The 13,689-nt window shown below is 41.5% G+C and overlaps 2 protein-coding genes across 2 annotated transcripts in view; one reads left to right on the forward strand and one right to left on the reverse strand.

Annotated features, from left to right (window-relative positions):
• The window catches only part of Ogfod1 (2-oxoglutarate and iron dependent oxygenase domain containing 1), a 29,926-nt gene extending 22,469 nt beyond the window's left edge, over positions 1–7,457 (forward strand). The window contains exons 11-13 of the mRNA XM_036189164.1: positions 5,545–5,667; positions 6,136–6,194; positions 6,867–7,457. Of these exons, the coding sequence (XP_036045057.1) occupies positions 5,545–5,667; positions 6,136–6,194; positions 6,867–7,028 (344 nt within the window). The 3' untranslated portion in view covers positions 7,029–7,457. The remainder of the gene's footprint in view (positions 1–5,544; positions 5,668–6,135; positions 6,195–6,866) is intronic.
• A 4,278-nt stretch (positions 7,458–11,735) lies between these two features.
• Bbs2 (Bardet-Biedl syndrome 2) overlaps positions 11,736–13,689 on the reverse strand; it is a 40,809-nt gene continuing 38,855 nt past the window's right edge. The window contains exon 17 of the mRNA XM_036188220.1: positions 11,736–12,190. Coding sequence (XP_036044113.1) covers positions 12,084–12,190 — 107 coding nt within the window. The 3' untranslated portion in view covers positions 11,736–12,083. The remainder of the gene's footprint in view (positions 12,191–13,689) is intronic.

Genomic DNA, 13,689 nt, shown 5'->3' on the forward strand with positions numbered 1-13,689 from the left:
AGGGACACATGCAGGCAGAATGCTGTATAAATAATAATAAAATAAATAAATAAAATTTTAGAATATGTAATTGGTAATATCTTTTCCCATTCTGTGGCCTGTCACTTTGCCCAAATGACAGTGTCCTTTGCCATACAGAAGCTTCTCAGTTTCATAAGGCCCCATTTATAAATTGTTGATCTTGGTGCCTGTGCTATGAGTGTACTATTCAGAAAGTCTTTTTCTGTGTCAATGAGTTCAAGCTTACTCCCCATTTCCTCTTCTCTCAGATTCAGAGTATCTGAACTTACGTTGAGGACCTTGACCATTTGGACTTGAGTTTTGTGCAGAGTGATAGATATGGATGTATTTGCATTCTTCTGCATGCAGCCATCCAGTTAGACCAGCACCATTTGTTGATGATGCTGTCTTTTCCTTGTGTGTATTTATGACTTCTTTGACAAAAATCAGGTGTCCATAGGTTTGTGAACTTACTTATGTCTGGGTCTTCAATTCCATTGATCAACGTGTCCGTTTTCATACTAATACCAGGCTGTTTTTTATTACTATCGCTCTGTAGTACAATTTGAAATTGGGGATGGTGATGTCTGCAGCAGTTCTCTTATCATTCAGGATTATTATAGCTATCCTAGTGTGTGTGTGTGTGTGTGTGTGTGTGTGTGTGTGTGTGTGTGTGTGTCTGTAGGAACATGAAAATTGTCCTTTCAATTTCTGCAAAGATTTGTGTTGGAATTATGATGGGTATTATGTTGATCTGTAGATTGCTTTTGGTAGGATGGCCATTTTCACTGTATTAATCCTACTGATTCAGGAGACTAGGAGGTCTTCCCATCTTCTGATATCTTCTTTTTTTTTTTTTTTTTTTTTTTGATATCCTCTTTCAGTTTCTTTCTTCAATGCCTTAAAGTTTTTATTATACAAGTCTTTCACTTCCTTGGTTAGAGTTACTCCCAAGATATTTTTAAGGCTATTGTAAAAGGTAGTTTTCCTGATTTTTTTTTTCTCAGTCTGTTTATCATTTGTATATAGAAGGCTACTGATTTTTGTATGTCAATTTTGTATCCTGCTACTTTGCTGAAGGTGTTTTATCAGCTGAAGTAGTTTCCTGGTGCAATTTTTCAGGTTATTTACTGTACAATTGTATCATCTGCAAATAAAGATACTTTGACTTCTTTTCCTATTTATCTCCTTCAGTTGTGATATGGAAAGAGTGGACATCCTCGTCTTGTTCTTGATTTTAGTGGAAATGCTTCAAGTTTCTATTTAGGTTGATGTTGGCTGTGGGCTTGCTATAAATTGCTTTTATTATGTTGAGGTATGTCCCTTGTATCTAGTCGTTCCAGGACTTTTACCATGAAGGGATGTTGGAGTTTGTCCAAAGGTCCTTTCTGCATCTAATGAGATGATTATGTGGTTTTTGTCTTTCAGTCTGTTTGTATGGTAGATTACATTTATTAATTTATTTATATTGAACTATCCCTGCATCTCTGAGATGAAACCTACTTGATCATGGCGGATAATCTTTTTGATGTATTCTTGGATCTGGTTTGCAAGTACTTTATTGACAATTTTTGCATCTCTAATCAGAAGGGATTTTCTTTCTCTGTTGGGTCTTTATATGGCTTGGGTGTCAGGGTAATTGTGGCTTCCTACAAAGAATTAGGCAGCCAGGTGTGGTGACACATGCCTTTCAGCCCAGCACTCAGGAAGACAGAGGCAGGCTGATCTCTGAGTTTGAGGTCAGCCTGGTCTACAAAGCAAGGTCTAAGACAGCCAGGGTTACACAGAGAAAACCTGTCTCAAAAAAAAAAGGAACTAAGCAATGTTTCTTCACCTTCTATCTTGTGGAATAATTTGAGGACTCTTGGCTTAATTCCTCTCTGAAGGTTTGGTAGAATTCTAAACCAAATCCATCTGGGCCTGAGCCTTCTTTGATTGGGAGACTTTTATTTACTGCTTCTATTTTAGGGGTCATGGGTCTGTTTAAATTGCTTCTATGATCTTAATTTAACTTTGGCAGGTCATATATATCAAGGATATTCATCCATTTCTTTTACGTTTTCCAGTGTGGTGGAGAATAGATTGTTTTTAAAGTATGTCTTTATGATTTTCTGGATTTCCTCAGTGTCTGTCGTGATGACCCCTTTTTCATGTCTAATTTTTATTAATCTGGATCTTCTCTCTCCATCTTTTAGATAATTTGGCCCAAGTTTTTTGTTGTTGTTGTTTTGGTTTGGTTTTTTTCTTAAAGAATCAATTATTTGTTTCATTGGCTCTTTGTATTATTTTTTTAAGTTGTTTGTTTCTGTTTTGTTGATTTCAGCCCTAAATTTCTTTTTAATTTTAAATTATTTCTTTAATTTTTTTAAAAAATTATTTCTTGCAGTCCACTTTTTTAGGGTGTTAGTTCTTCTTTTTGTTCTAAAGCCTTCAGGTGTTTTGCTAAGTTGCTAATATGAGATTCTTCCTTTTTTCTTTTTTTTTTTTTTTTTAAATGTAGACATTTAACACTATGGACTTACCTCTTAGAACTGCCTTCATTGTGTTACTTCCATAGGGTTAGCTAATTTGTGTTTTTATTTTCATTCAATTCTAAAAATTAAAGTTTTTAATTTCCTTTTTTTCTATCTTGACCCATTTTTTACTCAGTAGTGAGTTATTCAGTTTCCATGTGTTTGTATGTTCTCTGTTGTTGATACCAAGCTTTAATCTATGGTAGTCAGATGGGATGCAGGGGTTATATAAGTCTTGAGACTTACTTTGTTTCCACATATGTGGTCAACTCTAGAGAAAGTTGCCTGACCTGCTATGAAGGTATATTCTTTTGTGTTTGGGTGAAATGTTTGGTAAATATCTGCTAGGTCCATTTCATTTGTAACATTAACGCCAGTATTTCTCTATTTAGTTTTTGTCTGGATGACCTGTCTATTGTTGAGAATGGGGTATTGAGGTCTCCCACTATCACTGTGTGAGAGTCAGTATGTGATTTTACCTGTGTTTTTTTTTTTTTGTTTTTGGTTTTTTGTTTTGTTTTGTTTTGTTTTTCTAGAGGTGAGGACCGAACCCAGGGACTTGTGCTTTCTAGGCAAGTGCTCTACCACTGAGCTAAATCCCCAACCTCTCCTGTATTTTTTTTTTTTTTTTTTTTATGAACTTGGGTGCCCTTATGTTTGTTGCATAAATGTTTAAGAGTCCAGTATCCTCTTTGTGGATCTTTCCTTTGTTGACTTTCTAGTGTCCTTGCCCATCTGTTCTGATTAGTTTTGGTTTGAAATCTCTTTTGTCAGATGGTAAAATGACTGTACCTGCTTTCTTCCTGAGTCCATTTGCTTAGAATACCTTTTTCTGCACTTTTACCCTAAGGTGATGTCCGTCCTTGGTGGTGTAGTGTTTCTTGGATGCAGCAGAAGGGTGTGTCGTGTTTTCCCATTCCTTTAGTTTGTCTGTGTCTTTTTATTGGGGAATTAAGACCAATGATATTAAGAGTTACCCACGAGCAGAATTAATTTACTGATTCCTGTTGTTTGTTTGTTTGTTTGTTTGTTTGTTTGTTATGATGTGGGGATTTTCCCCCCCCCTTCTTTGACTGACTGGTCTTGGATTGTTTATTCCTTGTTTTCTTATATGTGGTTAACCTCTTCAGACTGAAGTTTTCCTTCTGTGGTAGGTAGATACTGCTTAACTTTAGTTTTATTGTAGAATATTTTATTTTATCCAGCTGGGTGATTGATAGTTTTGCTGGGTATAGTAATCTGGGCTGGCACCTGTGGTCTCCAAGAGTTTAGAACATCCATTCAGGCCCTTCTGGCTTTTACAGTCTTCATTGATAAGTCAGGTGTTATTCTAATGGGTCTGCCCTTATATGTTGCTTTGTCTTTTCTCTTGAAGTTTTTGGGGTTTTGTTTGTTTGTTTTTGGGTTTTTTTGTTTTTGTTTTTTGTTTTTTGGTGGTTTTTGTTTGGTTTGGTTTGGTTTGGTTTGGTTTGGTTTGGTTTTTGGGGTTTTTTGGTTTGTTTTTGAGACAGAGTTTCTCTGTGTAGCTTTGCGCCTTTCCTAGAACTCACTCTGTAGTCCAGGCTGGCCTTGAACTCACAGATCCACCTGGCTCTGACTCCCGAGTGCTGGGATTAAAGGCATGCGCCACCACCGCCTGGCTCTCTTGAAGTTTTTTATATTTTTTCTTTCATCTATAGATTTAGTGTTTTGATTATTATGTGTGATGTGGAATTTGCCTGGTCCTGTTTATTTGGCATTCTATATGCTTCTTCTACCTTTATTGGCATTTCCTTCTTTATGTTGGGACATTTTTTCCCTGGATTTTTTTTTTTTTTAATTCAACATTTTCTTTGAAATATCCGTTTCTTCTACCTTGTTTTCAGGGCCTGAGAGATTCTCAATTTCATTTCTTGTACTCTGTTGTTGAGGCTTATCGCTGAGGTTTTTGTTTGACTTCCTAAGTTTTTCATTTCCAGTTTTTCAGATTGAGTTTTCTTGTATTTTTGGTTGTGAGCCTAGCCTATAACAGCTGAGTCATCTCTCCAGCCCAAGATTGATTTTTCTTTAGTGATTCTATTTCAACTTTCATGTCTTGAACTGTTTTTATTATTTCTTTCCACGGTTTCTTTGTGTTGTCTCAGACTTCACATTTATTCATGTTCTCTTGAAGGTCCTTGAACATATTTGTATTGCTGTCTTGAAGTCCTTGTCTGTGTTTCAGCTGTCTTGTCTCTCACGGGGCCTCCTGTAGTAGGGTTCCTGGGTTCTGGTGCAGGCATTTTGTCTTGGCTCTCCATGTTTATCTTCTTGTGCTGGTGTCTAGGCATCTGGAGTTCGGATGGTTGAGATCATTCTAGGTGCTGCTGCTGTCTTGTCTTTGGGTGGGTGTTCCATTCCTTGGCTTCTGTTGCCCTCTCTGGACCTTAGGAAAGTGGTGTGGCTGTGGATTCCCTGGTAGAGTGTGCTTAGGAGAAAAGGCTGAGAGGAACTGTGGGAACGAGCTAGGGCAGGGTCCCCAGGGAGTTGGAGGTGTGGTGGGGGAGGGGCTCTTGCAAGCAGGTGCTGCAGGGTTTGAGGGTAAGAATGGAAAGATCGTAATGGAGAACAAGGAGGATAGTGGAACAGGTGTGGCCACGGGGTCCCTGGGAGAGATGTTTCTAGGTATCTGCAGCTGATAAAGGATTGGAGATCAGCAGGAAAGAGCTAAGCTGGGTTCTGACTTAAGAAGTGAGGGCCGGGCCTCAGGGAATGGAGGTGGGAGAGGGGGAACCCTTGCAGGCATGCTACTAGAGGGTTTCAGATGAGAGTGGAGAGATCATAATAGAGACCAGAAAGGAGAGAGAGACTGAAAGTCAACATTCCCCCCACTAAATAATAAGACGTGATAACTGCTGACTGTCACAAGACTTTGGGCCTGCAGGCCAGCTGAAGGATTGTGGGAATGGTTCCCACATGGTGTCCTGTCATCCCTAATCAGCACTCCCTTGTAGTCCTGCATTTGTATCAGAGTTGTACAAAATCTGCTGGGCGTCCTTTTGTTTTTTCTTAGAATCAGGTGTTCCCATGTGCCAGGGGGAGCTGAGGCGTTGGAAGACTGGTCACTACACTTTAGTCCATGACAACAGCAAGACTGAATTTGCCTTGGACCTGTTTCTCTACTGTGGCTGTGAAGGTAGGAAGATAACGAGGTGTCTCCTTAGTTCAGGCAGGCTCTCCAGGGGGACTCTCTCCAGCTGATCCAACTCCTAAGTACTTTTCTGTGGCCATGCTCTCACGGTTCTAAAGGACGTTGGGGGTCGTGAATTTCAGTGTCCCCAAAATCAGATTTATATCTGGGTATGGAAAGGTAGACCATACCTTATTTTTTCTCCTTAATCTCCAGCACAACCACAGGGTCTGTAATTTTTTAATCTGATTGCCCTTCCAGTTATCTAACATTCAGTTCCTTTAATTTTCTCATTCGCTGTTAATTAGTAAGCCTGTGTTCCCAAGTTCAGCTGTCCGGGAAATGAGGCATGTAAAGGAAAGGGAGCCCATGACAGCAGATGCTGGACGCAGCACAGAAGTCCCAGAGCCCTTATGTTCAGCAGCTAGTGTGCTTGCAGTGTGAGCGCAGTGCTGTCTGTCTTTCCTTTGTCAGGCTGGGAGCCAGAGTATGGCGGCTTTACCTCCTACATCGCCAAAGGTGAAGATGAAGAGGTGAGTGGCTCCTTCTCATAGCAGGTTCTCCTTCCCAGCTCTTGAAAAAGTCTGTTCTTAAGACACAGGATAATTTATTTTCTTAATGGTTTTCATTTTGTTTTTTTTGAGGCAGGGTCTGACTATATGGCCCAAGCTGTCCTACAGCTCACTAGTTCACCCAGGCTAGCTTCATACTTTCCACAGCAATGTGCCTGCCTCCACCAAACAAGTGCTGAGGTTACAGGTGTGAGCCACCATGGCTAGCAAGAAATACAAAATTTATTACCTCAGCCAGTGTTTTTAGCTGATAAATCCACATTGGCCTGCCTTGTGGCTCTAATTAAAAAAAAAAAAAAAAAAATACTCAGCATTCAGTAAAGCTTTGAAAGGAAAATCACCAAGTATTATACCTTATTGACAACCTATGATTAAGAGGCTTATGCCCATTCATCTTTCTAGATAGTTGGGGAAAAATGCATTGGGCAAAACCTCTTCTGAGTGTTGCTAGTGAGGAAAAGCCTGTTGGAAATGTCTTGACAGAGAAAAGCTTATCTCCTAATGAAGGATCTTTAAAAGGCTGCCTCATTCATCCCCAGCTTAAATCCTTGCTGTGGAAACCGCCTGTGGTGAGTCGTTGCAGAGCTGAGAATGAGCTCTGCATTCTGATGTGTCTCATGTTTCCTGTTTCAGCTGCTCCTAGTGAATCCAGAAAACAATTCTCTGGCATTGGTCTACAGAGATAGAGAAACTCTGAAATTTGTGAAGCACATTAACCACAGAAGCCTAGAGCAACAGAAAACCTTCCCAAACAGAAGTGGTTTCTGGGACTTTGCATTCGTCTATTATGAGTAATAAGATTGGGCAAAGCCAGCTGGCATTCATCAGTGCTGGGAAACCTGGGGTCTTCGTGGAGTGCAGGAAAGAAAGCATGCAGGCTAACAGGGCCTTCTAACAGGCTGTCCTTACTGGCTGTGCAGCTGCACACCTGTAATGCAGCCTTGGGGGGCAGAGGAAGGAGGACCCCAGTAAACTGGTCAGTGTGGTCTATACAGTGAGACCCCAAAACAAAACAAATCTTGGTCATCCCATTTATGGAACTCATGATTGTCCTCAACCTAGACATTGGCCTCCAGGTATGTACTTATCCTTGGTTGGTTTGTTTTTTAAGCCCCTCCCCCCAACCCCCATTGAATTCTTTTGGTTCTACAGTGACCGCCTTAGCAACTTCTAACTTTGGTGATTTTTTTTTTCTTGTGGTAAAATATATATAACAAAATGTAGCAGGATAACTTTTTTATTTTTTAGTTTGAGGTTTTTTGTTTTGTTTTTCTTTTGACGGGGTTTTAGTATGTAGCCCAGGCTAGCTCTGAACTACTGATCTTCCACCCCAACCTCCAAGTGCTGGAATTATAGGCATGAGTCACCAGGGCCACCAGTTCTTGTGTGTATATACATCTGTGGAATTGAGCACACTGACAGTACTCCAAAGCTCCCATCACTGCCGTCCACATCCAGATGTTCTCTGTCTCCCCAAAGTGAAATTCCGTGCCCTTTGAACAGTCAGTCTCACTGGCTACTGCCTCTTCTCTATTAAGAGAAGGCACTCTTTGCCTCTTAAGTGAATCATACAGTATTTATCCCTTCATAATTGGCTTGTTTCACTTAGCACAGAGCCCTCAAGGTTTATCAGCATCCCAGTGATTTCCTTTTCACTCATATGTGGTTGTAGAAGCATGTGTAACCTGTCATGTTGAGCCTGAGTGCTGTGGCCCAGCTTCAGTCACTACACTGCTCCCCACTGTGGGCCGAGCTCCACCCTGACTCTCAGGGTGTAGACTCGGATGGGTAGTGGGGCTTTTGAAAGATGTGGCTGAAAACTAACATGGCCTTGGGAATTACGTGGCCAAGAAAGGCAGGCTGGTTACTGCCCTATTTATTTACTCTCAGGTGTCTACTGCAGTGGATCACAACCCTTTCACAGAGGTCACATGTCAGATATCCTGCATATCAGATATTTACATTACAGTTCATAACAGTAGCAAAATTACAGTTATGAAGTAGCAACGAAAATAATTTAAAGGTTGGGGTCAGCATACCATGAGCAATGTGTTAAGAGGTTGCAGCACTAGGAAGATTGAGAACCACTGGTCTACTGCCTTCCAGACCTGGAACTGTGGCTTCTACGAGTCTAGCCTGCAGTGATGTCTTCCTACATGTTGGCAGGCCAGGTATAAAGCTTGTTGCCTTTTCCTTCCTTTTGAAAGGCTAGCGCTAAGAGGCTGAGTCAAAATCACAAGAAGCCCTCATTTCCTTCCGTTCTTTCTCCTGCTGTGCTCCAGGGGCTGTGACACAGCTCTTCCCACTGTGGGGTACACACAATGGCTGCCAGATGTTCTTGCCCCACCCCACCCCATATCTGTTTGCTGCTTTCTCCATTTCTGACTATCCTTGCAGATTTCAGTGTGGACTTTACTTATTAATAGGAAAAGCACTGGACCTTTAAATTTCTCCTTCACACTTCTCTTTCATGTCTTAAAACTATCCAAATACCATCTTATTGGGATTATATTGCTAGCAATCCATGGAGTCTGCTTAATGGTCAAAGGAATTTATTTGGGTGTTAACTCACAAGACAGAATAAAGGAATTTGTCGCAGGATCCTGGAAGGGTGAGGCACGGTCCAATGCTGTTCTCTGGAGAGCTTTGCCCTGGTCCGTCCCAGCATCTAAAACCATGATGTAGTGAAGAGAGAGCCAAGTACATGCATCCCAGGTCTTAAGGATAACCTACACACACACACACACACACACACACACACACACACAGGCCACGCCCCAGGGGGCATGTACCTCAAGGTCATAGGCAGGTGTACCAGTTACCTGCTACCTCACTAGGGGCGGTGCTTCAGGGCATGGTTCAAACAGCTCCCACTACATCATCTGTTTTTTACATTGATGGGCTTCAGTTTGTTTTCTTTGCCCCATTGAGTAAAACACATTTAACACTCATAGCCTAATGGATACTTACAAGTTTTAGGTGTTTGATATTAATCATAAAGTAATTTTTTAATAACGAGATGAGAATATCCAGACAACTCTAATTGGACCAAGAGGTAGAAGCAAGAAGATCAAGAGGTCAAGACTATCCTCAGCTGCACAGTTAGTTCAAGGCCAGTCTGGGCAATAGTAGACCTTATCTCAAAAACAAAGAGCTGCGAGTGGTGGCCCATGTCTTTATCCCAGCACTTGGGAGGCAGAGGCAGGCAGATCTCTGAGTTTGAGGCTAGCCTGGTCTACAGAGTGAGTTCCAGGACAGCTAGGCTAGCTACATAGCAAGTCCTGTTTCAAAAAAGTACAAAACCCAAGACTATCCAGATCTAGTTTCTCATGCCAGAGGTGATAGGCATTGTCCATGTATGCTGTGTTGGACTCCACAGCATTATAAACCTCAAGTAGGACTACGAATACTTTTCTTGCTATGGGTTAATTCTTTTTTTTGTTTGTGTTTTTGTTTTTGTTTCCTAAACTGGGTACTCAGCTCTGCAGGCCAGGCTGACCTTAAACTCAAGGTCCTCCTGCCTCAGGTTCCTATGTGGCAGGATTACACGGATGTACTACTACATCCAACTCCTTAGTTTGGGGGTGTTCTCACGAGTGGGGGAGAAAGAATGAGTTTAGCTAACATTTTGTCATTGGATTAACTCCAGGAAGACCCAGGGAAAAGTGCTAGAAAATGAAGCATTCTGTGAGCCAAAGCATGTGTCTCTTACGTTATTCAGCACCACCCAGGAAACTGTTCTGGAGACCTGTGGCTGAATCTTAAACTCTCCCCTTCATCCCCATATGCTTATGGTCTGTCAGCACAACAGGACCTTTACAAGACTGAGTTGAAATGCCTGAACAGAAAGGATCCTGAAGGACCCTATGTCTTTGCAGAGCCTCCAGGCCTGCAAGAACAATAGGACCTACAGATTGCTGCTTTTCATTTGTCATGTGCTGCATTATTGATGTTTCATTGAGAAAAATGGCATATGACAGTGGGCCCCTAAGTCTACAGTGGAGCTGAAAGATTCCTATACTCCAAACCACGCATGGTCATGGTGATAAACAGGCCACCTGTGCTGCTGCTGCTGCATGAGAGTACAGCCATGGAGCTGTGCAAAGAACAGTTGATTGCAGGCTGTCACTGTGTGTGCCCACTACACACTAGCTGCTCAGGGTGCACTGCTGTTAAGGCGCTAACTTCCATGTGGCTTCAGGCATGTTCTTCAAAGGTATTCCAGAGGAAGGCTTGGCTCCGGGGGCTGACACTTGTGTGGGTGTTACTTCCTCTGAAGACCACCGTACAACAGGACACATAAGGGAAAGCAGTGATGATGATGATGACAATCCTAAGTGTGAGGGCCTGAGCCAATGTGTGTGTGTCTTAGTTTTTAACAAAAATTTCAGAAAGTTTTTAAAAAATTTTGAAAATAACTTGAAGGGAAATATTTTTGTACAGTTATACAATGTAAAGTGTTGTTATAAGTCAAAGTTATAAAAGTTATAGAATAAAGAAGTTCTATTACGTAAACTAAGGCTATTGAATACAGAGTATTTTAACGTGTACTCATTGGAAGCCTGAAAGCTTCTGCCTTGTTTGTTCAAGTACACTGTCGTATTTGCACAGTGAACTTGCTCACCTCGTGAACTCTGCTCCATTCTTGATCCTAACTGATTGCTGCTTTGGGCAGAGGGCAAAAGAGGAATGTGGACTCTTGGTACCTCCTTTTAATCAAAGCTATGCTGTTTTTGTGACAATGGCATGTCTCTTTTAGTTCTTAATAGTGAGCCTCTAATTCTTTTTTATTTTGCTTTCTTATTTATTGGTGTTTTGAGAAGGGTCTCTGTATACTCTATCCCCCAACTGCTAATATTACAGAAGTACATACACCTCTGTGTCCAGCTGTGAACTTAACAGTTCTTGTAACTCCTTTTCCTCAAGGTGAACTTCCCTCCAAAGATAACAGCTTTCTATCTTTTCAGATTATATAAATATGCATATTCATTGTTGAGAAATTCAAACTATGTTGAAAAACACAATGGTCAGCTGAAATCTCGTCCTGTGATAACCACTTTGAGTGTCAATGTGTCTACCCTGCACTGTTTTAGGAAGCATGGCTCCTCTTTGTCCTCTCTTCCCTTTCTCCTTGGGTAGAGACAAATACAAGATCCTGGGGCAGCCTTGCAGGCAGGGCTCTGAGGGAGCAATAAAGGCCACCACTCCATACAAGAATGACATAGTTGCCTGAGTGGTTCCTTAAGCAAGTCTCTTTCAGGGTCCGTATGAATCAAAACAAGCAGCCAGTGATGCCTTTGGAGATCTGTATTCCAGCTAATGCTACCCCAACTGACAGCCGCCTTGATATTTGTTTTTCCTTAATATAAATTTGTTTACACACACCTTTGGAATGATTAAAACTTTTGAATGTCTGTATTTTTGGTTTTGCCCACAAAATAAAGATGTTTTGTGCATTTCTGTTATGGCGATAATTTATAATCAACAACAAGGACCATCATCTTTTATTTTTAATGAAAAAGTAAATACTCCATTTCAAATTTTAAAATTCACTTACAATATCAAGGGGGAAGGAGATAAATTCATACACTAACTTTATATAAGAACAAGCTAAACTCTGACACCCTGATATTTTAAGGTAGTCACACTATTTCATACAAATCAGCAACAGTCCTATGGATGTCAAAAGAAAGGAGACCGACTTTCAGATGGAACACCTGCCGTTCGTTATGTAAGTCATCATGGTTTTCATTCTTAGCAGCCTGGACCCACCAGGATGCGACGGGGAGCCAATTGGCCTGGATTTCCAGACATGGACCTCTGCAGGAGCTTCCTTCTTGGTCTTGCTCCCTATGAAGGAGCAGTTCCCACCCGCATGATTCTGAAGAGTGTGTTGATATTGTTGCTTCGAATGGCATCCCGACAAGCATTGATCACCTGGTTCTTCGGCTTTCCAACTGTATTTAAAAAAAAAAAAATCTAGTCAGTGTGTCCCAAAAGGGAAATTAAAAGTTAAGCCAGGATTAGTGGCTCATACCTTTCACCCTAGCACTTGGGAGGCAGAAACAGATCTCTGAGTTTGAGGCCAGCCAGGTCTACAGATCGAGTTCCAGGACAGCCAGAACTACATAGTGAGATCCTGTCTCAACTGGGAAAGAAAAAAAGAAAGAAATTAAAGGGCAGTTTGAAAACAGCATAAAACCAAGGTAGAAAAGAGTTACATGAGTTACTAACGTGTTACTCCAGAAAAGAGAACTTAGAGAAGCAAGTCTGCAGAAACGAGTCATAGCTCCCCCACTCCTAGCAAAGCCGACCTGAGAGGTTGAAGCACTGATTCCCAACAGCAGCGGCTCTCTGGCTGTATTTCTGCCTCCTGTGGTTTGGCCTGCTGTTCCCTGCACTTCCAAACGCCAAACGGCTTGCCTCCTCAATTTTCAGTCAGGTTTTTTGTTGTTTTGTTTCGTTTTTCTTACTTAAGCTATTTACTTCCTTTGGAGATTATAAACTGTCGGGGTCCAGCCTTGGCTCAGGTTCAGGTCCTGAGGCGGGGAAGGGATGACTGCTCAAGGAGAAATTCTGACCACCAAGTGGATTGCACTCAAGCGGCTCCAAGTGGCTTGAGCTGTCTTCAATTACACTTTAACAGTCTTTCTACCAGGGTTCCATGGACAGCTTTACTATTGGCTCCTGGGTTTTTATTTTTATTGTTATTATTATTATTAATTCTGTTTTGGTTTTGGTTTTTCAAGACAGGGTTTCTCTGTAGCTTTGGAGCCTGTCCTGGATTTCACTCTGTAGACCAGGCTGGCCTCGAACTCAGAGTTCCGCCTGCCTCTGCTTCCAGTGCTGGAATTAAAGGTGTTCGTGTGCCACCATCGCCTGACTTGGCTCCTAGTTTTGACTTTTAAGAAATACATTGTAGCCGGGCGGTGGTGGCCCACGCCTTTAATCCCAGCACTACTCGGGAGGCAGAGCCAGGTGGATCTCTCTGAGTTTGAGGCCAGCCTGGTCTACAGAGCAAGATCTAGATAAGGTGCAAAGCTACACAGAGAAACCCTGTCTCGAAACCGCCCCCCCAAAAAAAAGAAAAAAGAAAAGAAATACATTGTAATCAATATGAGAGGCCCCACTGTTCCCCTTTATTCTTCCCCAAATACACTTTCCCAACCGTTACATAATCTTATTCTAGTCATAGAGTTCAGCATTTTTGCAGGCTTCACTAAATATCGAGCTAGACACATTCTGCTCTCACAGCAATTATGTCAGCTGGCAGCTACTTGTGGTTACAATGTTAAAAAGTAAGACATGGGCACAATGCTTTAAGGACAACAATATTCATACCCAGACAATACTTATTTTTTAAGATTTGTTTGTTTATTTTGTATACAGAAGAGGGCGCCAGATCTCATTACAGATGGTTGTGAGCCACCACATGAGTACTGGGAATTGAACTCAG

Source organism: Onychomys torridus, chromosome 5 (genome assembly GCF_903995425.1).
Source record: "Onychomys torridus chromosome 5, mOncTor1.1, whole genome shotgun sequence".
Classification (NCBI taxonomy): domain Eukaryota; kingdom Metazoa; phylum Chordata; class Mammalia; order Rodentia; family Cricetidae; genus Onychomys; species Onychomys torridus.